At 43.2% G+C, this 26739-nt stretch overlaps 1 protein-coding gene across 2 annotated transcripts; it reads left to right on the top strand.

The window, feature by feature from the left end:
• The first annotated feature begins 1064 nt into the window (after positions 1-1064).
• Positions 1065-26331, top strand: RAB19 (RAB19, member RAS oncogene family). Of its 2 annotated transcripts, none has more exons than XM_089680721.1 (4): positions 1065-1521; positions 23630-23900; positions 24184-24367; positions 24998-26331. In XM_089680721.1, exons 1-4 carry the CDS (start codon positions 1358-1360, stop codon positions 25261-25263), a joined length of 885 nt encoding a protein of 294 aa, XP_089536847.1. In that variant the 5' UTR covers positions 1065-1357; the 3' UTR covers positions 25264-26331. The 2 variants fall into 2 exon arrangements, with proteins under 2 accessions (XP_089536847.1, XP_089536848.1); XM_089680722.1 differs by lacking the exon at positions 1065-1521 and adding an exon at positions 4427-4565.
• The last annotated feature ends 408 nt before the right edge of the window (positions 26332-26739 follow it).

Genomic DNA, 26739 nt, shown 5'->3' with positions numbered 1-26739 from the left:
GACCCGGCTTGTCTGACTACTCTTTTGTCTCTTCCACCAGCTACACGCCATTGGCGGCGGCCATTACCGCAGCTGAGGTGTCTCGGGGGCCGCGACCTGGTTCCTGGCTGCGTCAAGTCCATCCCCACCATAAGGGGCCCTGGTGAAGGGCAGCCTGGGACTTAGACTCCGCGCCCTGAGGGACTTCGGTCTGTGGGTAGTGGTTGTCGTCAGCCAGTGCGTTACATTGTTAGGCCTGCCTGTCTGTTCCTCGGCCCCTGCCCTGACAGCAACACAAAAATCGTCTGCTCCCATGGATACCGACCAACACTACCCCCTCCTTCCAACTTCCACGGAGAGAGCCTGACATTGACCCCTGCCCCCCACCTGGGAGATCCTTTGACTACCACCCCCCACCACTCATCTTCACAGCTCCAGACATCCCACGGAAAACAGAGTCGGGCTCTAAATACACCATCAAGCAGCCCACAGCCTTTCTCAGATCCCACCTGGTTCCCATGACGCACGTGTCCCTTCTTTTATCCCTTCTTCTGGCCCCCCCCCCGATAAATGCCGCCCTAGGCAAGTGCCTTGTTTGCCTTGTGGTACATACACCCCTGTTCGTACTTATGCATCTGGTTATACATACAAATTTGAATCATATCTAGGGGCAGGCGTTTTATAGTAGACAAATGATAGCTGGGAAAGCTAGTAATATTATTTAACATCACAGATCAGTGCACAAGAAGGACAGATCAACAGATAATTTCTGTACTTGCAGAAATGTACTATAAAAAAAGAAAACAAAAGCAGCCACTTCATCTAAACATAGGTAACCTACAATATGTATATAGTTTTTGTTTTTTGGGTTTGGGTACAGTCTACTTTAAGGTTTGTTGGCCCTTTAAATGGCGATGTTGCCTGGACAATAACTGGCATCAGTTCAGCGTGGGACAATGCTAGTGCCGGAGTTACTGCTTCTCATTATAATAATCACAGAAGTCTCTTTGTGCTCACCCCTCGTATAGGATGACAGTGTCAGCCTGTGAACTAAGCGCTGATATTCATTACAGCCAATGTCTAGCTAAAGAGGCATCTGGCCTGTCAGTTCGCATTCACAAACCTGTATGAACCAGAAGATTCAAATGGGACAGAAATCTGCATGAGCGGAAAAAGATTTTCATTAAAGTGGGTCTGTTACACATTGAAACAATGTATTAGTTGTTTTTTGTTTGTTTTTTTTAATCCATATTGCCATTGCCAAGAAACCAGGACTGAGAAGTCATCCCTTTTTTCCATTTATCTCCAGCTTTGAAAGTTGTATGGATTCAGGAACTCTAGAGACTGCGGACTGTTATTCTATGTGGCCTCTCCCAGAATGGGCAGTTCCCTGCTCAATCAAACTGCATTGTGTGTAATGGCTGGTTGGCGATCTGATCACACAGGAACAGTGCCACTTCTCAAACAGGCTTTGTTTTTTATAAACACCAAACTCTACTATCTTTTATATCTTCCCGACAACACCAGGACCAACTCAAAAAGGTAACTTTTCAGTTTGCGTATTTTGTGGTGAAGCCTGTGCCTTACCTGCTGTTTTCTGTTACAGCTGCCTCTCCAAGGCCTGACAACGACCACATTTATTACCTCTGTGGCAGTTACAACAAATGGGATTGCTATGACTGCCTGTTTGCCCCTGTGGAATTGCTCTACCTGTAGTCAAAGCAGCCAGATGTTGCTTCCATTGTCAAGGATCCAGGTTCAGCAGCGTTCAGGCCAGCGACATCCCACGTTGTCTGCCTACAGAAGGAGCGACTCCATAGGGGCAGACAGACATCTTTTTTTTAGTGCTAGCAATTTGTCTCTCGCCCTTCTGATTGCTGTAAATGTGCACATTTATTATTGTATTTACAAAACAATAAAAATAAACACAAAAGAGAACAATAATGGTAATATACTATACAATCTGATTGCACAATCTCCTTTAGTCCTCATGCACACTGGATGTTTTTACAGCTGCTGTTTTTGGCTTAAACCCCCCAGCATGTTATCCTATGTGTCCATGCACACAGACTAATCAAAGTTTTTTGGCAGGGATGTTTTTTGGCTGGAAAAAAAAACAGAACTAGTGGGTTTCTAGAGGAATTTTAGCTGTAAAAATGCTGAAAAACATGGAAAAATGCGGCGACCCAGTGTTTTTGGACTTTACTTGAGCAAAAAAAATTTTTGGTGGGTAAAAAAAAAAGCTAAAAACCACAAACGCAAAAAAAGCCACTAAACGCTAATTAAAAAACGCTGAAAAACATTTTTATTGTGACTTTACACAGCTAACGTTACCATCATTATTAAAATGTCCAGTGTGCATGGAGCCTTAAAGTCACCACACACATTACAATCTGTACAACCTTTTTTATCTCTACCAATGACTATGCAGTGCAAGGGCCTTCCCTTTTGGAAACAAACTGATTGGACAGTTTAGGTAGATCTTAATATTATGTGGTTCTGGTAGATCTAAGGTTGATTATACAGGGATTATATGGTCCAATTGTAACATGCATTGTGAGTCTTAGGCTGGCCATACATTAAGCAATTTTCTTCCAGTGGTTGAAGGAAAAATAATTGCTTGATTTTCCCATCAAGGCTGGTTGTCCTGAAGTTGATCGATAGAGCTGGCCAAACACTATACGATTGGGTTGTACAGTATCTATACAAGTTGCCTTGGATTTACCAAAACTCTGTAGTATGAGGACAAACCTAAACAATCAATTCAATCAAAATTTGTCTGGTTCAGTAGGAACAGGGCAAATTACCATCTATCTATGGGCGGGCTGGTTGTACTGAAGTTGATCGATAGAGCTGGCCAAACACTATACGACTGGGTTGTACAGTAGCTATAGATTTCCTTAGATTTACCAAATCTCTGAATATGAGGACAAACCTAAACAATCAATTCAATCAAAATTTGTCTGGTTCAGTAGGAACAGGGCAAATTACCGATCAACTATCGATCAACTTCAGTACAAACAGCCTGCCCATAGATGGATGGTAATTTGCCCTGTTCCTCCTAAACCAGCTGAATTTTGGTCCGTCTATGACCGGCTTTAGATCGACCAACAACTATGTCATACAAGGACCTGTTTAACTGAATACAGATTGAATTGATTGTTTAGGTTTGTCCTCATATTACAGAATTTTGGTAAATCTAAGGAAACTTGTATAAATACTGTACAACCCAGTTGTATAGTGTTTGGCCAGCTTTACAGAGAGATTTACACTCTGGGGGAGATTTACTAAAACTGGAGAGTGCAAAATCTGATGCAGCTGTGCACAGAGACCAATCAGCTTCCAAGTCTCACCCTAGGTTCACATCTGTGCGGGTGGTACCGCTGCGGATCTGCATGAAAATCAGTGCAGCTGCACCACCCGCACAGAGAAATGCGGACCTGCGGGCAGGTGCCATTAGTTCTAATAACACGCCACCCACACTGGAAAACACAACCGTACTGGGGACCGAGGTTCCCGTGCAGGCTGCGTTTTCCAAAGAAGTGCAGGGACTTCTTCCCTGTGTGTCACAGGCACGGGAGTCCATTTGATTAATGGGCTCTCGTGCCCACGCGGCCACATGTATGTGAACCGGGAGTCAGTCCTCATGCACACTTGACGTTTTTACAACTGCTGTTTTTGGCTTTTGACGTTTTTTTTCTACAGCCAGTAAACCCCCCAGCATGTTATCCTATGTGTCCATGCACACACAGAATGTAATCAACGTTTTGTGGCTGAAAAAAAAACCCAGGACTAGTGGGTTTCTAGAGGAGTTTTTTTAGCTGTAAAAACGCTCTAATGCTGAAAAACACAGCAAAACGCGGTAAAACGTCGCAAACAAGTGTTTTTGGACATTTTTTTTTTTGGGAAAAAAATTTTTAGGCCAAAGAGAAGCGGAAAAACGCGGCAAAACACCACTAAACACTAATGCAAAAACGCTAAAAAAAAGCTGAAAAACTCACATTTTTAACGTGTCTTTACACAGCTAACTTTACCAGCTTTATCAAAATGCCCCGTGTGCGTGGAGCCTCACTGTCAAAGGATAACTGAACAAGCTGAAGTTAGGAGCTGATTGGCTGCCATGCACAGCTGCACCAGATTCTGAGTTCACCAGTTTTAGTAAATCCCCCTATTTGTTTTAATACAACCAGGGACTGCATTTTTATATCCGATTCTTTTTTCTTTTACCTTTATGTTGTACACATTTTCCTAGTATTTTCAAAACAATGAAACTATTGAAAACAGTTAAAGTTAAACCCTCAAGGACAGTGAAAGGACTATTGGCAATAAAAGGAGCACTCATTTCCTTATTGCTGCCTTTGTCTTTGGACTACAAGTTCCAGAATGCATTGGTGGAGGAGGCGGAGAGGTGAGGCTGGCGTACCTGTTCATCCAGGTGACATCCAGTCCTAGGAAGGTGTGTGACAGGTGAGCAGGTCCCTGCAGGCAAGGCGAAAGGGGAGACATCAGATAAGGCTGGGAGGACTCTAGGAAAAGTTTTCAGTTGTTGGATCGCCTGATACACCTATTGTCCATTCATTGTAGAGGTAAGGATCGTATGGCCTTCTATTACTTGTAGAACTACCAATCCCAGCAGGCTAGCTGGTAAAGCATAACCTGTAATTCTTTGTTCTTATTGACTGAGTGTTCCTATAACGTCTCTTTTCACGTCTGTGGTTATTTTTCTGGTAGAGAATGTCATTTTCTCAATTTGTTTTTATTCACTCCATTTTGTTGTACCAGCTATAATGAAAATCCTTTTCAAAAGTTATGGTTCTACAGCTACTCATTGCATAAAGCACTGACCCTTTATTCAGAACCACGTCAGTCTCCCAATGGAGCTTACAATCGAATGTCCTTAAATTGTATATGTCAAAATATTTTTCTTTTTGGTTTTGTAGTAATTTCTGTTACTTATTCTTTTTACTATCTGTAATCTTCTAAGGAGATTTCCTGACAGATTTCCCAACAGTTTGACATCTCTGCAAAGCTAGGGAAATCCTCTACAACAAGTGTATCACTGAAAGATTTCCCCTCTATTTTTTTGTTCCAGTGACAACTTCAAATTTTGATTTGTCCCTGAATTTTCCTAGAGGGGACACAGGTAGCAAAATAAATTAATGAATACATAAAATAAAAGCTGATAGGGCTTCTAACTCCTCCCTACCTTATTTAAAACACTTTAGATACATTTTATTATATACAGTTGAATATATAAGCATAGACAGCCATGCCAATTTTCTAAGCATCTAATAAAGTATAGACGTTTATTTGGATTGCAGAAGGTAACCCACACACAGACACGGAAATGTATGAACTCCAGGTGTTCAACCTGACTAGCAGGCTGTTATATGTGTCCTCCTTGCTATTTTATATCCGTATTCATTAACAGCTTCAGAAGATTGTTTTGGTAGAAGGATTTGTCAAGCAAGATACAGCATAGACTGATTCCCACTTAGCAAGGGATTTGCAAATGTTTTATGTACATTTGAAAGCCCCACATCTGTGGTTTTAAACAATCCACTATGACAGTTTTGCAAAAATCTGCAACAGTATATCATGTTATTTCTTTTTTTGTTCAAGCCCAGGGTGTGCAAACACATAACAGCAAATGTGAACTAAAAAAGTGTTCGTGAACACGCTCAAAAAAGTGCGCTTAGGGTATGTCATATGGTCCCCTCCTGAAGAGGAAGAACTATTACCTGATACCCCCAGGCACAAGACTCCTAATGGGGGCAAGGCATACTCAGGTTCACCTAGTCAAAAGATCCAGGGGACCCCTCTCCTCATGATCAGCCAAAGCCAACCAATGAGTACTAGGTGAGGGACTCTACTGAAGAGAGCCCCCTTCCAAGGCAAGGGGAGGAAGGAACCTTAGGGAGCCACACATCCTCCACCTAGACTTCAGGGCAGGCCCGAAGACCCATTCCCTTGTGACAGACCCAACTGGGACAGGGGCTTTTGGAGGGGACTGTAGGCTAGCCTCTTTTTGAACTCCTCTTTCATGGTGGCTGGTATCTGTTCCTCCTCCACTTCTACTGGATATCCCAGACTTCAGGAAGCAACCCGCTGCTGCCAACCAAAGGCGACGGCCTGCCTGGCATCAAGCTTGAGTGCCTCCATCACAGAACTGCTTCCTCACCTGGGCATTGCACCCAAGGACTAGACAACACTACCTTAGGTGCAACTGTTTACTGAACAGAAATAAAGGTTTTTATACACTTCAGAAACTGGGGCAGTCCTCACATGAACAATATAAACAAATATTACACATTGGGATAAACATACCACACTGATTAGATAACAAGTTGAAGCTGACACAAGACTAATCCCATCATGTAGGAACCTCCAGGAGGACTAGCCAACAGACAGAAACAATAGGTGGCTCAATTAACTCAATTAACAATAGGACAAATACACAATGGTAAACACATAAAACCTTAATAAACAAATTACAGCAAGAGACCTCAGCATCAGGTTGTTTTGAGCTGTTTATATTAACATCTGTTTGGAGTCTCTGAGTCTAGGATGGGGGGGGGGAGCTCTCAATGCTGGTTTGGGCACACAGACCCCAATTCAGTATCCTGGTTCTTCAGTTCTCAGAGTCTGTGTGTTTCAGGGACACATGGACTTGAATCTGAAGTAAAAGGTGCACCCAGGCACACACCACCCAAAGAATAGAGCCCCGTCAGATGCCAGGTCCCATGGTCAGTAGGCAAGAGGCTAGCCTGCAGCCTCCAAAAGCCCCTGTGCCAATTGGGTCTGTCACAACCCTACAATCCAGTGAGTGATAAAAACACTCATATAAAGTGCAGTTGACACACATGGAGCGATAAATAAAAAAGGTGCCAGTGCATATTCAATGGTTAGGCTTGGGGCCTGTTGCCAGTTTGGCCCAAAAAGGTCTAATCCATGAGACAAGGTGCAGAAAAAAGCAAGAGGTGATGTGGCCTAGTGCTATTTTACATAGTGGGGTCCCAAACCTGTAGTGTTACTCTGGCATCCTTGGTTCACCACTCCCAGGGGTGCTTGACACCATGGGCTCTCTGCCTTCCCAGCCCTCAGACAAGGTAGCACAGTTTGAACCAGAATGCACTGGGCCTCTCAGAATCCTTTACACCAGAGAAGTATTCCTGACTCCCACCTTGCCCAGTGGACACTTTATTCACTTTCTGTTCTGATCTTTCATCATATCAGCATGGGTACAATACAACCTGCCATCCCAGCAAGAGGGCTAGAATGATGAAGTAACTCCCCTACTGCACACTTATAAGAAGAGATCCTCAACTTGACCTTAGCCAAAAGGCAGAGAAGTGATCATGTTATTTTTTTCATTTTTCTACCTAAAATATATTTGTAGCCAAAACATTTTTTCAAGTTTTGGATGGAGTGTGGAAGGGTTAGAACCCTGTCCATGTGCCTCATGGAACGATTCACCACTGTCACTGGGACAGGAAGCGATGGGAAATCCAAAATGTTACAGTTGTCACCAGAAGAATAAAGTGGAAATCTTTCAATGGGGGCCACTTGTTCCAATTACAACTGTTTGGTGTTTTCGTCTCACTTTGTAAAGATGTAATCTCAGTTCTTGTTATCTCCTGGTCAGGAAATGAAGAGAACTTTCCCTATCAGGACACTGAAACGTGACAGGGGTATTTAACCTCATTTGCACATATTAACCGAGGCCTTAGCTTACATTGACACCTGAGCAGAACGTATTCCTAGTCAATTGGAAGCTTTTTTTTGAGGGGGAGGGGTGGTATTAGGCAAGGATCACAGTAGCCCGCACTGTACGTTCTGGGGTGCAGGAATTGCAAGACACACGTGGCTGCCATTCATTCTGAGTGGCACCCCTAGGCATCTCAGCCCGCAGCGTGATCATAGGTGCGGGAACCACATGGTCAAAAAGACCATGTGGTTTCCTTGTGGCCGTGTTTTTAAGAATGTGCATGCAGCTTTTTTCTGCTGTTCACACAGCACAGTAGTCCATTCAAATGAATGAGCTCCCATGCCAGAGCAAACGCACACCGCACTTCCTGCACGAGTGTGAACTGAGCCTCACAAGCTTTATACAAGTGTTTTGCACATGTATCACGCACACCTTGGGTGTTTGTTTCCTTGGCAAGGGGCAGAGAGCAGTTCTGGAGGACGTGATTAGCTTTTCAGATGCAAAGACATGCACAAACACATTTTTATAGGCGGTCTATGGAGGCATTAAAAAAAAAAAAAAAAGCTTAAATACTTTTTTTGAGCATATAGTGTAGGTAGGGTGACTGACCTTATAAGTGTCAACTGTGAAAATTTGAAGGAATGGGATTCTGCATGCTGAGCATATTTGGGTGCAGGGGAGCAAGCTGAAAAATGCTCAGGTGTGTATGGGGGCTAAATCGAATTGCGTTTCCAAAAGTGCTTCAATGTTTAACAATGTTCCTATTATATTCAGTGCTTTCCCATGCACACCTGAGCATGGCGTCGTCTGAAGCTTGAAAAAGTACGAGCATTTTTTTTAGGGGAGGGGGAAGAGTCACTTGTTTTTTGCCCCTATAGACTTCAGTGGGAGCACCTGAAAGCCGAAATGTCTCGCCTTGTCTAGTAACTAGCTTTCCATTGGCTAAAAAAAACACTAATGCCTAATTGTCTGAAAATGTCTGAAACACTCATGCAACAAACACACAAAAAAAAGCTCCAAATCATCTGCAGGACGCCCATGCTCAAGCGTTAATGGGGATGTGATTTGAAGCATGATCTGAAGCTTCACCAGAAGCCCTTCAGTGCACCACACTAGGATTTCTATTATATTCAGTGGTGCCTGTTCACACCAGAGCATGGCATTGCTTGAAGCTTGTAGTTCGAAAAAGTAGCTTCTTTTGAAGGAAAATTGTGCATTTTTACCCCAACAGACTTTAAGGCAGCTCGTGAAAAAACTGTGCATTGGATGTTTTCACAACTAGTAGCTAGCTTTCCATTGGGTAAAACAAAAACACTCATGCCTAAATGCCTGAAACACTCACGCACAAACACACAAAAAAAGGTCCAAATCACTTTCAGGATGCTTATACCCACATGGAAGAAAAATATATTTGAAATATATTTAAAAAATATTCTTCCCAAATATATTGACATACATTTGAAATGCTACAATTTTGGCCATATTCAATATATTTAAAAATATATTGTAAAATATAAATAAATAAATTATATACACACTTATACACTGTATGTTGAAATGTTTTTTTTTATATATTACAAAATATATGAAACATATTTTTAAAAATATATTTTCAAATATACTGTATGTCTTTAAAAATACATTTAATCTACATGTTTGGAATGCATTTACAAATATATGTAAAAACATGTTAAAATTACTTTTTTATATGTTAAAAAACATCTGAAGAATATATTTAAAAAATATATATTTTTAAAAATATTTTTTATATATTATGTAATATACAAAAAAAGCATTTCAACATACAGTGTATGTGTGTATGTATGTATGTGTGTGTGTGTGTATATGTATATGTGTGTGTGTGTGTGTATGTGTGTGTGTGTGTGTATATATATATATATATATATAATTTTTTTTTAAATATATTTTGAAATATATTGAATATGGCCAAAATTGTAGTATTTCAAATATATGTCAATATATTTGGGAAGAATATTTTTAAAATATATTTAATGTATATTTCTTCCATGTAGGTGGTCAAGTGTGAAAGATGTTTTCAGAAATAGTAACTAGATTTCCAAAAAAAAATCACTCAAAACTGAAATGCTCACAGAAATGCCAGTACAAAGGTTAAAAAAAAAACACAAGAAAACAGCAGACACTCAGCTAAAATGAGTAAACAGGGCCTCAACCATTCCCTATTCTATCTAAAAACGAAGACAAAAAAATTACTTTAGTTGTACTTTTAGGGCTGGTTCACACCAGAATGCGATGAAAAAGGCACAGATAAAGCCATCGCATGCACATCTCAAGGGGTTGGGATGAACCAGTAGCACAGTTAGTCCTCATGCACACGGGACGTTTTTACAGCGGCTGTTTTTGGCTTTTGACTTTTTTTTCTACAGCCAGTAAACCCCCCAGCATGTTATCCTATGTGTCCATGCACACATAGACTGTAATCAACGGTTTTTGGCTGGGACATTTTTTGGCTGGAAAAAAACCCAGGACTAGTGGATTTGTAGAGGAGTTTTTTAGCTGTAAAAATGCTCTAACACTGGAAAACGCTTTGGACTTTGTTTGACCCAAAAAAACGCTAAAAAATGCAAACACTGGTAAGTTCTGTAAAATGCTGCTGCAACTGTTGGAGCACTTGTCTGTGTCACCATTTGTCTCGACCACTGTCACTGAGGATCAACAAAGCAATGACAGCAGGTGCCCTAAACGTTGCTATGAGATAATATACATTAATGTATGGGAAATTCCGCTGCTGCAGAGATTTAGTACCTGTCAGGGGCATTTACAACTGGGCATCCTCTAAATACCTGGCGAGCACTTTATATAGGTCTGATATATTGTATATTATCTTCTGCCTGTCGAAGGTTATGTTGTCCTGATGGGGACGTGAAATCAAAGTCCATGCTGGCTCTTGAAGTGTTGAGTTTGGCAATCTTCAAATGTGTGGGCTGGGGGCTTGGATTGGGTTGTCATTGGAAAAGGTCTCAATGGGCAGCCTAGACTAAAATGGCAAGGGCTTGCTTTAAATCATCGGAATTGTCGGGTGGGTGGATATGGGCCACAGGCCCAGTGTACATTTTCGAACAAACGTTTCGAAGAAATGAAGCATAACTCTGTTATCCGAGTCCGTTACCATGGAATAGAGATAACTTGTATACACCAGTTCTGTTAGGCCTCATTTGGACAGTCAGCATTTGGTAGAGCTGCAGCTTCCAGGTGTACAGGAGTTGATCCTGTGGCATCCTTAATGCCTGTACTTTTTTCTTTTTTCTTGCTTTTTTTGCTGCCTGTCAAACTTGACCAGCCAAGTTAATCTTTTCTACAGCTGCAAAATATCACGTCCACAGCATGTGTAAGGCCCCATTCACACCTGAGCATTTTTCTGATCATTTTCCTACACCTGACCTCTCATTCTTTTTACTTGTTCCTGTTCACACTTGTACTTTCAGTTGCTGTACGCTATAACGGCATTTGTGGCCCCATAGACTTCAATGGGATTATATATATATTTACGCCTAAAGGATTCCTCTCCTCCTTTACAACTGATGTCCTCTCCTTACCCAGCCCAGAGAACAGACCCTTCGCCTGGGTTCACATATATGCGGTGCGATATATCACATGTGATTCGCACAGGAACCACACAACATTCCTGTGCAAATCACATGCAATTTGTGTGCAGTGCGATAGGAGCCATACATTTTGTATGGCTCTATTCGCACCGCACCTGCACCAAAAAGGTGCAGGACCCTTTTTTTAGTCCGCACTAGAATCGGAGCACATGGGTGTTCACACCTATGTGATGCAATTCTGCACATTGCACCGTGTTTTGCGGACCGCTTTTGGGGTGTTGTTAACTTAACATACACAACCACAGTGATTCGCATGAATGGGGTGCAATTCTGATGCGGTGCGAAATTCGCACACAAAACGCTGCAAATTCCGCACTGCATCAGTGTGAACCAGGGCTTAAGCTTAATACATGTGCAGAAATGCTTGTTATAGGGCTGTAACATACCTGGAAAAAAAAAAGTTTACAAATTTCCAGGATTGCTGCTCAGGTGTAAATTCATACTAGGACCCAGGGGCGGACAGACCATTTGGGTTCTCGGGCACTGCCCGAGGGCTCGGGGTCAGTAGGGGGCCCCATGAGATGCCCCTGGAACCTTTCCTAGGCTTTTTGGGTGTGGTTGCCCGGAGGCCCCATGAGTTGTCAGTCCGCCCCTGCTTGGACCCCCTCTGGATGTATCTCATTAGGGTGAGCAGTCCAAAGGAGTGGTAAAACAAGACCTTATTGACTACTATGACATAGGGGGATGGATTTACTAAACCTGGAGCACTCAGCATCTGGTGCAACTGTGCATGGTAGCCAATCAGCTTCTAACTTCAGCTTGTTCAATTAAACTTTGACAATTAAACCAGAAATCTGATTGGCTTCTATGCAGAGCTGCACCAGATTTTGCACTCTTCAGTTTTAGTAAAGAACCCCAGAGTATTGTCCAGAGATCCTAAATCCTGCCTTCTGACCTAAGAGCCATGAGCAGTGGTATATTTTGTTTTGTGCTGCCCCAGGCAACACAAAAATCGGGTGCCCCCCCCCTCAAAAAAACAAAAAAAAGAGAGAGAAAAGGCAGCTGTCCATCCCCGGAGCCACAGACAGAGAGACGTGTTCTTCCAGCATTCACCTGCACCATTCTGGAATGAAAGCAGCCAGCCATCCCCAGTGTTGCCCATGTGCAGGAACGAAGGTCTACCTCTACCTACACCCTCTAGAAGCCCACAGCCTCTCTTCCATGGCGGAGTTCAGGCAATGCCTCACCTGGTCCCTGTCTTCTTTCACCTGCCACATGAGTCCCTTCTTCTGGGGGGCGGCGCCGCTCACCTGAAGAATGTCGCCCAAGGCAAATGCCTTGTTTTCTTCATGGTAAATATGCCCCTGGCCATGAGGGTCCATTTACATATATGCATTTATCTCAAGGTGCACTTCCTGTACTTTTAGACAGGTGTGTTGTCATGTGTCACCATTAGTTTCCATTTGTGTTTTGACATGAGTTATTGACATGATTTTCCAACACGGTTTTGAATGTATGATTTGCAGTGATTGACCAAGGCTTGTTAATATCTGTTCACAACATGTCAAAACACAAAATACATGTTAGATGCATTGAAATTGACTTCTTTAGATCTCTCAAAGCATAGAGATGCAGAAAAAAGACATGTACTTTTTACAAACCATGCCACCCTGTATTGCAGTGCAGAGATGGGTACCGGCACTATTTCTATTTTGGGGATGGAAACCTAAACACATGCGTGTTATTGTGATGTAATGTGTGTATTAAAATGAAAATGGGCCCTTAAAGTGGAACTAAACCCATCGATTTAATGGTTTCCCAAAACAGTTACATTCAAAGAATGCTATAAATAATAACTGTCACATTAGCTTATGTTGTCAACCAAATTGTCAAACCACCGAATGTCTGGTGTCATAACTGATCACATGTGCAGCACCATCATGGCAAATGCAGATCAAACCGAGGCTAAGATGGCAGCTTCCTTGGCTGCAAAGGAGAGGAGGGTTTAGTTCCATTTTAAGGACTGCAGGGGAGTCAAACTCCTTCTTCCTCCATCTGAATGAAGAACATTGTTTGGGGCAGTGTTCCCTTATAAACCACCAATGCTACTGAGTTTCCACTGTTTACTATATCACTTGTATCAGAAACACAGGGGTCTACTCTGCATAAGCATGACAGCAACTGTTCACTCCATGGCCGGATTTACTTCTCTGTGTTGCGGTGATGAGGTAACATGCAGGGCTTTCATGCAGTGCGATGCATTTCGAATGGTACCCCAGGGTATTGGGAAACACACCTGCTCTGTCGTGCACTGCAATGCACAGTAGTGCTTTGCCATGCAATGTGTTACAAAAAAGGTTAATGCGTGAATTTCAGGGTGTGTTTATAGTTCATAGTTAGGTTGAAAAAAGTCATCTAGTTCAAAGTCCATCTAGTTCAACCAACTGAAAAAAATAAATTCTCCATATACACAATCCTATACCCACAGTTGATTCAGAAGAAGGCAAAATAAAAACAATAAAGCATGGTTCAGGTTGCTCCAGTAGGGGGAATAAATTCCTTCCTGATCCCCCAAAAGGTAATCCGATATTGATCAGCAACTCTGCTGTTAATAACTATAAATGTTAATATCCAGTTATATTTTGTGCATTTAAGAATGCATGCGGCTCATTTTAAACAATCCACTGAGCTGGCCAAAACTAGTTATTTAGGGAGTCTATTCCACATTTTTACAGCTCGTACTGTGGAGAAGCCTTTCTGTATGCGGAGGTTAAATCTCTTCTCCTCTAGACTTAAACGGTGATCATATTCCCCCTTATTCTCAAGAGGGAATAAATTCAGTTCAGTTCAATTGAACCCTTCTATCCTTTTCAGCCAAGGAAGCTGCCACCTTAGTCTATGTTTGATCTGCAATTGCTATGGTGCTGTACATGTGATCAGTTATGACACTAGTCATTTGATGGTTTGGCAGTTTGGTTGACAGCACCTGCAAATGTGACGGTTAGCTTTCCTGACATGACAGGAATGTAACTGTTTTTTTAACTGGTAAATCAATGGGTTTAGTTCTGCTTTTATCCTTCACCATAGCTAAGCTTTAGTCAGAAAAACACAAAAAGTCCTGCTAGAACACTTCAGGATGACCTGTTTTGCATGTATAGCTATGTAAAACATTAAAATCGCTATATAAGTCGCTATACTGCTTAAAATCCAGTAATACACTGTCTCACCCTGCTCTACACATGCTAACTAAATCCCAGTTGCATTTAAAAAAAAAAGGTGTGTAAAGTCATACAGTTTATTTTCTAGAAAGATACCATAGCCAGAGTACAAAAGTCTGTCACCTGCCAGCATGCTGCAGAATGGAATTCTTACTCTCTGTGTGGCAGCAATGGTTTCTCTGTATACCGGGGGTCTACAAACCTTTCAAACAAAGGGCCAGTTTACTGTCCTTCAGACTTTAGGAGGGTCGAGTTGTGGCCAGTGAAGGGTAAAAATGTCATGGGCCCAGCATCAGTGAAAATAAACATGGCCTCGGGGTTGATGGTCAGTAGGAGGAAGAGTAGTGCCCCATTATTGGTATCAGTGAGAGGAATAGTGCCCATCGTTTGTATCAGTGGGATGAATAGTCCTCCATCGTTTGTATCAGTGGGATGAATAGTCCTCCATCGTTGGTATCAGTGGGAGGAATAGTGCTCAATCATTGGTATCAGTGGGAGGAATAGTGCTCCATCGTTGGTATCAGTGGGAGGAATAGTGCTCCATCGTTGGTATCAGTGGGAGAATTAGTGCTCCATCGTTGGTATCAGTGGGAGGAATAGTGCTCCATCGTTGGTATCAGTGGGAGGAATAGTGCTCAATCATTGGTATCAGTGGGAGGAATAGTGCTCCATCGTTGGTATCAGTGGGAGAATTAGTGCTCCATCATTGTTATCAGTGGGATGAATAGTCCTCCATCGTTGGTATCAGTGGGATGATTAGTGCTCCATCGTTGGTATCAGTGAGAGGATTAGTGCTCCATCGTTGGTATCAGTTGGAGGAATAGTGTCCCATTGTTGGTATTAGTGGGAGGAATAGTGCCCCATCGTTGTTATCAGCGGGAGGAATAGTCCCCATCATTGGTATCAGTTGGAGGAATAGTGCCCCATTGTTGGTATCAGTGGGAGGAATAGTGCCCCATCATTGGTATCAGCGGGAGGAATAGTCCCCATCATTGGTATCAGTTGGAGGAATAGTGCCCCATTGTCGGTATCAGTGGGAGGAATAGTGCCCCATTGTTGGTGTCAGAGGGAGGAATAGTGCTCCAAGGGCCGAATAAAGGCTAGCAAAGGGCCGCAGTTGGAGATCCCTGCTGTAGAGGAATGACATGCTCCCCTGCTGGGTCAGACCTCTAGCTCTGCAATTCCTACTGGTTGTCAGATCCCTGCAGAGAGACCACTGCCTCCACACAGAGAGCAAGGGTCTTGCTCTTCAGCACACTGGCTGAGGACAAGCTTTTTGACTTAGGCTGTGATGTTAGGATGTTTTCATCTTTTGACACCCACATAATGCATATGTGTGGCAGTAGAGAGGGTGGGCTTTAATGTCCACACACTTTACACATGCATCCATGGTTGACAGAGCTTTCTGTGCTGAGAACATGCTCACTGCATGCTCCCAGCATTGTGACCATGCTTTCAAAGACAGCTCCCGGCCTCTGCTAATGATTGCTCCTGATCATGTGACCACTGTGGCAGCCAATCAAAGTTATCACGTGATCAGCTGATCCTTTCCGCCATCTGGTGTAAGGATCCTGTTAACCACCTCAAATCTGGACACTTTCACCCCTTTCCAGTCCAGGCCAATTTTCACCTTTCAATACTGTCACACTTTGAATGGCAATTACTTAGGCATGCAACACTGTACCCAAATGAAACTCTTATAATTTTTTGAGACAGCTAGAGCTTTCTATTGGTGGTATTTAATCACCACTGTTTTTTAATTTTTTGCTATATAAACAAAAAAATACAGAAAAATTTGGGAAAAAAACTCACATTTTTCTTAGTTTTTCTTATAAAAGTTTGCAAATAATCTTTCTTCATTGATATAGGCTTAAATGAATTCTGCTACATTTTTTGGTAAAAACAATAACCAAAAACAGTGTATATTATTTAGTCTGTGTATAGCAGCCCTCAAAATTTCCACTTGCCCGTTCGCATTGGGCAAGTGGAAATAAGGTCGGGGCAAGCAGCGCCAGGAGAAGTGTGTGGGAGGGGCAGCGAAGGACCTATCTCCTGTATGACTTTCAATGAAGCAGCTGAAAGCCGGTGCTTCATTGAAAGACATACAGGAGATTACTGCTTGCCACTGCCCTCACCACTGCACCGATCATCCACAATCGTTCCATTTCTTTCCTGGCCCCCCTGCTGTGTGCACCTCAGTGCCCAGCCCCTCCCTGCATCCTTCTCACCAATAAGAGAAGAGGGGACAGAGGCTGGATCTGTGCTTCCTCCCCTTGTGCTGTCCACACTCCAGTCACCAGTTTGTGTAGCTTCCCAGAAGAGGATGTGTGGGCGGGATATTGTTCACAGAGCAGCTAACAGGTCTGATACTCTTGACTGAGCATGCGAGTCCAACCTCCCTTCCTTTCACCCACCCCTCCCTTCCTTTCTTCCATCCACCCCTCCCTTCCTTCTTTCCACCCACCCCTCCCTTCCACCCTTCCCTTCCTTTCTTCCTTCCACCCCTCCCTTCCTTCCTTCCACCCCTCCCATCCTTCCAGCCCTCCCTTCCTTTCTTCCTTCCACCCCTCCCTTCCTTCCTTCCACCCCCCCTCACATCCTTCCCACCCCAACTTCCACCATCCCTTCCACCCCTCCCTTCCTTCCTTCCACCCCTCCCTCCCATTCTCCCTTCCTTCCTTTCACTCCTCCCTCCCATTCTCCCTTCCTTCCTTCCACCCCTCCCTCCCATTCTCCCTTCCTTCCACCCCTCCTTCCCTTTCTCCCTTCCTTCCATCCACTTTCTTCCTTCCTTCCGTTCACTTCCTTCATTCTGCATATAACATTTAACAGTGCCATCTCATGAGATAATTTACAAGGGCATGTTAAGAGGCAGAATTAAGGGCGGCTAGTAGCTCAGGACTTGACATTTTGAGTCCTGGTGTATAGCATCTACAAAGCATCAAGTCAATTAAACAGCTGGGATATTGATCTGGTCAGTTAAGTAGCCGAGGGAGTTGTTAATTGGTTTCAGCTGCTTTGGTGTTAATGAAATTTACAACACGTGCACTAGATGGGCAACAATGATATGAACCCCAAAACAGGAATGGTCTTAGAGGTGGCGGCCACTGACATTTTTTTCCCTACTCATCTTTTCTGACTGTTTTTCACTAGTTTTGCATTTGGCTAGGGTCAGTGTCACTACTGGTGCAGTTGGTCCTGGGTTCCTGGTGCATGACAATGCCCAGCCTCTTGTGGCAAGAGTATGCAGGTAGTTCCTGGAGGATGAAGGAATTGATACCATTGAATGCCCTCCCCCATTCACCTGAGCTAAATCCAATAGAACACCTCTGGGATATCATGTTTCGGTCCATCCGACTCTACCAGGTTGCACCTCAGACTGTCCAGGAGCTCAGTGATGCCCTGGTCCAGATGTGGTAGGAAATACCCCAGGACACCATCCGTCGTCTCATTAGGAGCATGCCCCAACATTGTCAGGCATGCATACAAGTACGTGGGGGGCCATACAAAGTACTGAGTACCATTTTGAAATTTCAGCAAAATGGACTAGCCTGCTACATACATTTGTCACTTTGATTTTCGGGGTGTCTTTGAATTCAGTACTCTGTAGGTTGATCATTTTCATTTCCATCAAAAATGGAATATCCTTACATTCCTAACACATTTCCCAGTCCATATCAGTATAGATATCCAGCATGGAAGTTTTCCCATTGAGATCTGATGTGTTTTCAAAGTTACCAATTTTTTTGAGCAGTGTATAATTAAAAATTGATCAGGATGCTGGTTTGGGGTATGGTGGTGATCAGGACACTGCTATGGCATATGGCAGTTATCAGGATGCTGGTATGGGGTATGGCGGTGATCAGGTTGCTGGTATGGCATATGGTTGTGATTAGGACACTGGTATGGGGTATGGCGGTGATCAGGTTGCTGGTATGGCATATGGTTGCGATTAGGACACTGGTATGGCATATGGTTGTGATTAGGGCACTGGTATGGGGTATGGCGGTGATCAGATTGCTGGTATGGAATATGGTTGTGATTAGGGCACTGGTATGGGGTATGGCGGTGATCAGGTTGCTGGTATGGAATATGGTTGTGATTACGGCACTGGTATGGGCTATGATAGTGATCAGGACACTGGGGCAGGCTGGCACTGCAGTCTGTGGGTGTACATGCACTGTGACAGGCTGCTGTACACTCACAGGCTGCAGCAACCAATCTGTCTGCTCTCACAATGAGGGAAGAGAGAACTGATACTCTCAATTTCCATTGTTTACTATGTAATTGCTGTGATTGGACACAGCAATCACATGATAGAAGATCATGTGATCACCTGAACTCAGCAGAAATGTGATCCGGACAACACACTGATTACAGGGCTCTATGAGCCACGCTGGAGCCTCCAGTGCACTGCTTCCTATCCACCTTTTATAGGCAGTGGGTGGACAAGAAGTTGTTTAAGGGATTGCTGGGCAGGGAGGAGTTAAGAACAAAAACTGTATGGCTTTCACCTGGAATGTATTTAGCTGATTTAAATTGAAAGTTTAATTGGGATTTAAGCCATGTTTCTTGCTTGGCATGCATTTTCTTCCAAATAAAAGAGACCTTGAAAACACAAGACTCCCATTCTCTTTTGTGTGATTGGTCTCATCTTAATGCCATCTTGTTAGGCTGCTTTCACATTGCTGTGTAGCAATGTGAACGCAGGTAAACGTGGTAAAAACACATATGTGTTGTTGATGCATTTCTGTTGCATTTTCTGGTTCCCTGTACCTGTGAAAAATAGACATGGGATTGAAAAATGACACAAAAAATGCAAATGGTACGTTGTATTTTTGATACATTTTCCATTTATTTAATTGGGAAGCTGTATTTTAGGTGACGTTCTGAAAACCACATTAAAGATGTACCATGAAGGATTTTTCAAAACACACCACACCTGCAGTGGTGTGAACAGTCCTATTAGATTTAAAGGGGATTTGTTTTAATGCACTTTTATTGCACTGAAAAGGTGTGTTTTAGCGCTGCAAAAGCACATCAGTGTGAAAGCAGTCTTTACGGTCTCTGTGAAGTGATTTCACTTTGTTTTAGACTGAGTTTCAATCTTGTCACTTAATACAACCGGTTGACTGGAACTTGAAGCCAGGTGTGCCTGGGGGACGAATAAAGGTCATTAATATTTCACAGAACTGGTTTCTCTGTCAGTCATCTGAGATTAAAGCCATCTCAGCCCATTCGGCATCCATGTTACACTTTATTCCTGGATAGAGTTTGATGATCAGTCACCCAGCTTTTGTATCTGAGTCTTTTCATCTCTCACAGCAACAAAGGATGGTATGCGCATCATTCAGTGTCAGTTTATTCCGGCTGGGTAAACAAGTTTTGTTCTCTTTTTGAAGGTCTAGCAATAAGAGGTTGATCACCCACTGATTGTTTATGGTTTTGTGTGACCCCAGAATGGATATCTCATCCCTTTTCTGGTCCTGATGTGACAGCTGGGCTCTAACGTATATGCAATGCCTAACGATTAACTTATCTTAAAATGGTTGTGAACATCTGAAATTAAAAAATTAACAAAGCATATACACCTCTACAGTGTGTACTTGCCTCACTCCAAAGCACTTAATGTGTTTCCTCTCTGATCTCTCCTCCCTCTTCTATCTGCATGAATCACTTCTGACAGTCTAACGTGACCCCAAGCAATCCTGGGAGAGGGCCCTGTCCCTCACCCAGCACAACAAGCAATTGACAGCCTTGGCTGTGCATTTTTTAGAGAGAGAGAGAGAGAGAGTCAATTTTCTCCACTCAGGTCTCAGATTACACTCAGCTCTCCTTTAATGCAGTGCGCGATGTCAGATCCCTGTCTTCTGGAGTTAAGGAAAAGCTTTTGATCTGTGTGTTTTAGAAAGCTAAAGATAAACAGGTGCAACTTACTTAGGAGGATTTGTTTAATCCAGAGGCCAGTCACTTCACTGGGTATATGGAAGGGTTTACAACCACTTTAATTGTTTAATTTTGTACTTTTAAATATACCATTTGAAAGTGTTTTGTTACATTGTTGGTTAAGTGTAAAAATTACTTGTTGATTCTGCCTGAAATCCAGTGCTGTCCTGTGCACTCTGCAGTGATAGCCAAAACAATATTAATAGTAGGTTTGTTAGGACTACAAAACACCTTCCCACTAAGTCAAGGAGATGAAGAAGGGGGGGTGTTCTATATTCCTGCCCTAGAATGACAAAACTTCTCCCTGTTACATACAGTACAGCAAGTGAATGTTGTCACCCCAAGACTGTAAGTCTTTTACTGGCAGGACCACCAAGTAAAAAACAAAACAAAAAGCTTGAAAAAAAGATAACTAATGCAGTCATCCCATCTATGGACTGGTAAACTGCAATATGTTACATTTTTGATCTTGGGTTTATATACTTTTAAGCATATCTAAACCAAGAAAACAAAACATCGCCCACCTCCTAAACGACATTTCAGACTGGATGTCGCTCCATTTCCTCAAACTTAACCTATCCAAAACCGAGCTCCTGGTCTTCCCCCCACCCCGCGCCCCCCCCATCCTCTCCATCACTACCAACAACGCCACCATCTCTCCCACCCCACACGCCAAAGTCCTGGGTGTCACCCTGGACTCCCACCTCTCCTTCCTACCCCACATCCAACTGCTATCTAGATCTTGCAGGCTCCACCTCCGCAACATCTCCGAGATACGCACATTCCTCACCCCAGACACCACCAAACAACTCATACACTCCCTCATCATCTCACGCCTGGACTATTGCAATTCCCTTCTCACTGGCCTACCCAAACGAACGCTATCCCCACTCCAGTCTATCCTGAACTCAGCGGCTAGACTCATCCACCTCACCAACCGCTCCACATCTGCCACCCCCCTCTGCCAATCCCTTCACTGGCTCCCGGTTGCCCAACGCATCAAATTCAAACTGCTTACTCTCACCTACAAAGCCATTCACAACGCCGCCCCAAACTACATAACTGACCTGATACCCAAATACTACCCTACCTGTGCCCTCCACTCCTCACAGGACCTCCTACTCTCTAGCTCCCTGGTCTCCTCCTCCCACACCCGATTGCAGGACTTCTCTAGGACTTCCCCCATCCTCTGGAACTCCCTACCCCAATCCATCAGACTGTCACCTACCCTCCTCACCTTCAGGCGCACCCTGAAAACCCTCCTCTTCAGGGAAGCCTACCCCAACCTCACCTAACACCTGACCTCCCCCTACAACTAACCTCCTCCACTCCTCCCACCACTCCATCCCCCACAGCCATCTCCTCCTGTACCAATTTCCCCTCCCTCCTAGATTGTAAGCTCGAAAGAGCAGGGCCCTCGAACCCCTCGTGTATTGTATTGTTGCTGTCTTGTCTCATGTTCTGTCCCCCTTGCTACTCTACAGCGCTGAGCAAACCCTTTGGCGCTATATAAATACTGTATAATAATAATAATATATTGCAGCTCACCAGATGTAGCAGCTACATTAGTTTTCACTTTTCATTCTTTTTTCCCTTTATTTTAAATGGTGATCCTCCCAGGAATACACTTCCTACCCTAGGGTGACTCCACTGTATGTTATCCTAGGACTCAAGTCTCTGATTTGGACTACAAACATGTCCTCCTTTTTTAATTTCCATATATATATCTACGCAAACTCCACCAGGTGGCCACTGGCACCATGAATAAAGATGTTTCCTTTTTTATAGGTTAAAGCTCACAATTCCAGCCCAAATCTTTTACAGTAATCTTAGGTGTAATTACAGTAATTATACTTTTTTTCAGAAATATAATGAAACTAACAATATAAGCTAAAACTCACTCTACTACAAACTGTCACAAATGGGAGGACAGACACTTTTTTAAGTGCTGTTTTTTTTTCAGAAGGCGATTTAACCACTTATTGATTATGCAGCTTCTTATGTTCCATGTTAAGCTGGTATCATGACCATGCTCCAGGCTTCCAGTTTCAGGGTGGCTCCTTTCTCTTGCACTGTTCTATGTAGCCACACTTGCATGCAAGGAGTAGAGCTATCTCTCCCTATGCTGTGTGCATCAAGAGAAACACACATCCCTGTAGCCCTGGATGGCAAAGCACACCCCCGTCCCTCCCTCTTTCTTTCCCCACCCTTCTTCAAACTAACAGACTGACTCCGGATTTCACTATCTACTGTTAACTCATTATTGTGAGTACTGGAAGTTCAGGGAAGCAGCACTGAGAGATCAGGAGCCAGCAGTATTAAAGTGGTTCTAAAGACTGAAGTTTTTTTTAACCTTCTGGGTGCAGCTCCACCCACAGTCTCCCCCCCCATCCCCAGATACTGCATCACAACTGCCGCCCAAGCATTGGGCTCATGGTCACAGCATGGTCTCATTGACTTCACTGGCAGTGCTGCCGGTAAAGCTTGACCAGCCAAGTTAAAGTGGTTTGAAAAGATCAAGGTTTTTTAGCTTCATGATTCTATGAAGGCAGGAGGGGGTGATGAGCCACGCTCTGTGTGTACCGTAGGCACACAGAGGCAGCTTGGGAGCGAGCACACACAAGTGCCCCCAGAGCAAGCAGCTTGCTATGGGGACATTCAGCAAAGGGGAGGGGCTAGAAGCACCGGGTGGGGATCTGAGAAGTGGAGGCTCGGGGCTGCTCTGTGCACAGAGCAGGTAAGTATGATGTGTTTATTATTTTAACTCCTTTGTGCCGATAGCATGCATATATGCGGCCTCTCAGCGGGTGGGTCTTGACGTCAAGAGGCTGCCATGCCAAATCGTAAACAAATCTGTGCCAAGAGTGCACACTGGTCACCGAAGTCACATGATCAGAAAGCCCGTCCCGCCTCCTGGCTTCAGAAACCCCTTAAAGGGCCAGGAGACAGCGGCGTTGAGGTTAAAGAAAAAAAAGCCTTTAGAACCACTTTACGTTTTTACCAAAGCACTTGCCGTTCACGAATTAAACAAACCATTTACCAGAGAACGTTTATTTTATTGGGCTCAATAAGTGAAGATAAAAAACACAGAGGATGTAATATTACTTTCAAGCTTCCCAAATATAGATAGCCATGTGAATACTGGTACTCTGGAGAAAGACACTTTTTTTTTACGATTGTCTCTTTCTGTCTAGGGATCCACATAATGTCCCACCTTTCCTGACCTGGATAGAAGCTCCTGTGGATCCGGGGCCCTCAGCATTACAAACTATGGCTGGAATTGGCTCACCAGAGGATGACCCCTTTGATTTCCTCTTCAAAATAATTCTGATTGGTGACTCAAATGTGGGAAAGACGTGCGTAGTGCAACGCTTCCAGTCAGGCGCCTTCAGTGACAAACACCAAAACACGATTGGGGTAGACTTCTCAGTTCGCTCCCTAAACATTGATGGCAAAAAGGTCAAGGTAAAAAAAAAAATGTAATTGTAGTACTATACTGTATTTAGAAAACAAGATAATATAGGTTGGAATTTTCCCATTCTTGGGGTCACTGTCCTCATCAGGGAGATTTTTCTCTTCCTGCTCAATGGCAACATTGGTTAATAAGACAGGAAGTGCAAGGAAATCTCACTAATGGGGATAAAGTTGGCAAGATAAACCTGTCAGAGGTTCAATTGCTTCCACTCTATTCAAAACTATAAAATAAAGTTGACTGTATGGTGTTTGACCTTAAGTTGTTTTATGGCAGGTTCAAGTCTGGGACACAGCTGGCCAGGAGAGATTCCGTACAATCACCCAGAGTTATTATCGAAGTGCTCATGGGGCCATCATTGCCTATGACCTCACTCGGCGCCAGACCTTTGAATCTGTTCCTCACTGGATTCATGAAGTGGAGAGATATGGAGCCGCCAATCTGATGGTGATGCTTATTGGTAGGTTGACTTTATTTGGTCATTCTGTAGGGTGGACATCGCTGACTGCTTCATCAGAACCATTGAGTATAGAGGGCAAAGAGACAAAAAATAGCATGAGGCTTAAAAAAAGCATTTTGTTCCTTCCCTTTCTTCCTATTCCCTTCCCTTTCTCTTTTCCTTGCCTCCTGTTCCTTGCCTCCTTTTCTTTCACTCCCTTCCTCTCCCTTCACTTCCTTCCTCTCCCGTACCTACTTCCTTTATTTCCATTCCTCTCTTTTTCTTTTCCTTTACATTTCTTTTTTCTTCCCTTACTGCCAACCTGCCTGCCTTCCATTCTTCCATCCTTCTTCTCCACCTTATTTTCCCTTCAATTTCCTTCCTCCCTTCCTTCACTTATGTTTTATTCTTTTCAAATTGTGCAAGATTTCCTTCCTGTACCTTCCCTCCTTTCCCTTCCTTCCTCTTTTCCCTTACATGTCTTCTTTCTTCCTTCACTACTAACCTTCTTCCTGCCTTCCATTCTTCCATCTATCTTCTCCACCTTACTTTCTCCTCAGTTTCCATCTTCCCTTCCTTCTCTTAGTGTTTACTATTTTCAAATTCTACTTTTAAAATGCTATTTTGGGTTCATCCATTATCTCGTTATAGGTAATAAGTCAGATCTGGCAGAGAATCGACAAATCTTGTTTGAAGAAGCCTGCACGTTGGCAGAGAAGTTTGGCCTACTTGCTGTCTTGGAGACTTCAGCTAAAGAATCTCGGAATATTGATGAGGTCTTCCTCCTTATGGCAAAAGAACTGATTGCCCGGAACACCCTGCACTTCCACAAGGACGGACCGCGGAACAGTTTTGTGCTGGACTCACGGCCTATTGTGACAGCCAATGAACCAGAGAAAAACTGTCTTTGTGGGTAATTGTGGCATGCCATAACAATGGAACCAGAAGAAGAATTGTCTTTTTGCACCAGTATCAAACTTGGTCCATAGCTTGGAGTCCACATCCAAATTTTCAGGAAATATTGACCTGGTTTAGATATCCTTCTGTCTGTGAACAATGACCCTGAACCATGCCTATAGTGGAAGGCTGGCAGCTGGTGGGATTATAGGAAACATGCAGAGGTGGCAGCCACTTTACCTCTGCAGCTTTATCCTGCTGAAGGACAGTTGTGTTTATAACTGCGTCCTTTCCTCTTTATCTGTGAAATTATTATTGATGTATTTTTAACCAGCGATATCCAGTGGATTGACCATAGATTATTTTATCAGTCACTGACAGAAGCACTGTCATCCTCTTGGTGCTCTGTTTGGAAAATCAAAGGTGGTCACAGCCACGATGGGCATTATCATTTCACAGTATGTACAGCATGAAAGCTGCTTATTAAAAATTGCATTTGCTGAGACACAATTCCTATATTTTTAGTACTATGGAGTATGTTAGCCAATGGTCTTATGTCCTCTGGATTCAAACCATACATCCCAACACCTCCTCTTTTAGAAAGCCTGAAACTTTTCTTGGACTCTGAATAAGGATGGACTTCTCAAACTGTGTTTTGTTTACAAGAATGGAATACATGTACTGTCAGGATTTTTTTGCAGTACACCTCAAGAATTTTCCCCTCACTCCCTAGGGTCATGTTTGACCTTCACCTTTGGATAAACAGCAGTGAACTGAAAGAGAAGACTAAATGGGCCACTGAGAGGAGTCACAAGACACTTTGAAGCTCAGGTATCCTGTGGCATTTTGTTCTGCCAGCTCTGGATAGATTGACTGTATAGCTCTATATACAGTAGATGGCAGGCAGCATGTTGTGTTGTCTTCAATATTCAATAGTTCTTTCTGATTTAAGTTCAAGCAGTAGTAATTGGGCAGTATGGTTGTTGGCAAAAGGGTTGGAGCCTTACAAAAGGCTGTCATGATCTATGTTTCTATATGGCAGTGTGATCTCTACAACAGCTGTAAATAAAAGTAATTTTTCAGTCCTACACTATGGAATCATCATGTGTACTTAAATACCAGAGAGCTTGTTTATTAATAGTAAGTGGGCCAGTACCCGTCCAGCACATGCACGACAAACAGGCCTTTTAGCATTAAGAGCATTCCATAAGCTCGAAAAACAGCTTCAGCGTTCTTTACAACTAGACCTGCTGCTTAAGGACAATGCCTCACCCTTAAACTGTACAATGAGCATAATACATGACACCTCCCTCATATATGATACAGGGCACACACAGCTTGCATTTAGTAACCACCCTTTATACTGTAAACAAAAACGAATTTGCCCTTTTTCAGTCAGAAATCATATCTAGTAACATTGTCACAAAGGATCTAGTTTACTTTAACAGGATCTAGAAATAAATTTTATTGCCAAAAGTATTGGGACACCCCTCCAA

This window comes from Staurois parvus, unplaced genomic scaffold (assembly GCF_062004578.1).
Source record: "Staurois parvus isolate SC_StPar_1 unplaced genomic scaffold, SC_StPar_1.0 ptg000249l, whole genome shotgun sequence".
In the NCBI taxonomy this organism is placed as follows: Eukaryota; Metazoa; Chordata; class Amphibia; order Anura; family Ranidae; genus Staurois; species Staurois parvus.
Note: the sequence above shows the minus strand (reverse complement) of the source record. Positions and strands in the feature narration are given on the sequence as shown.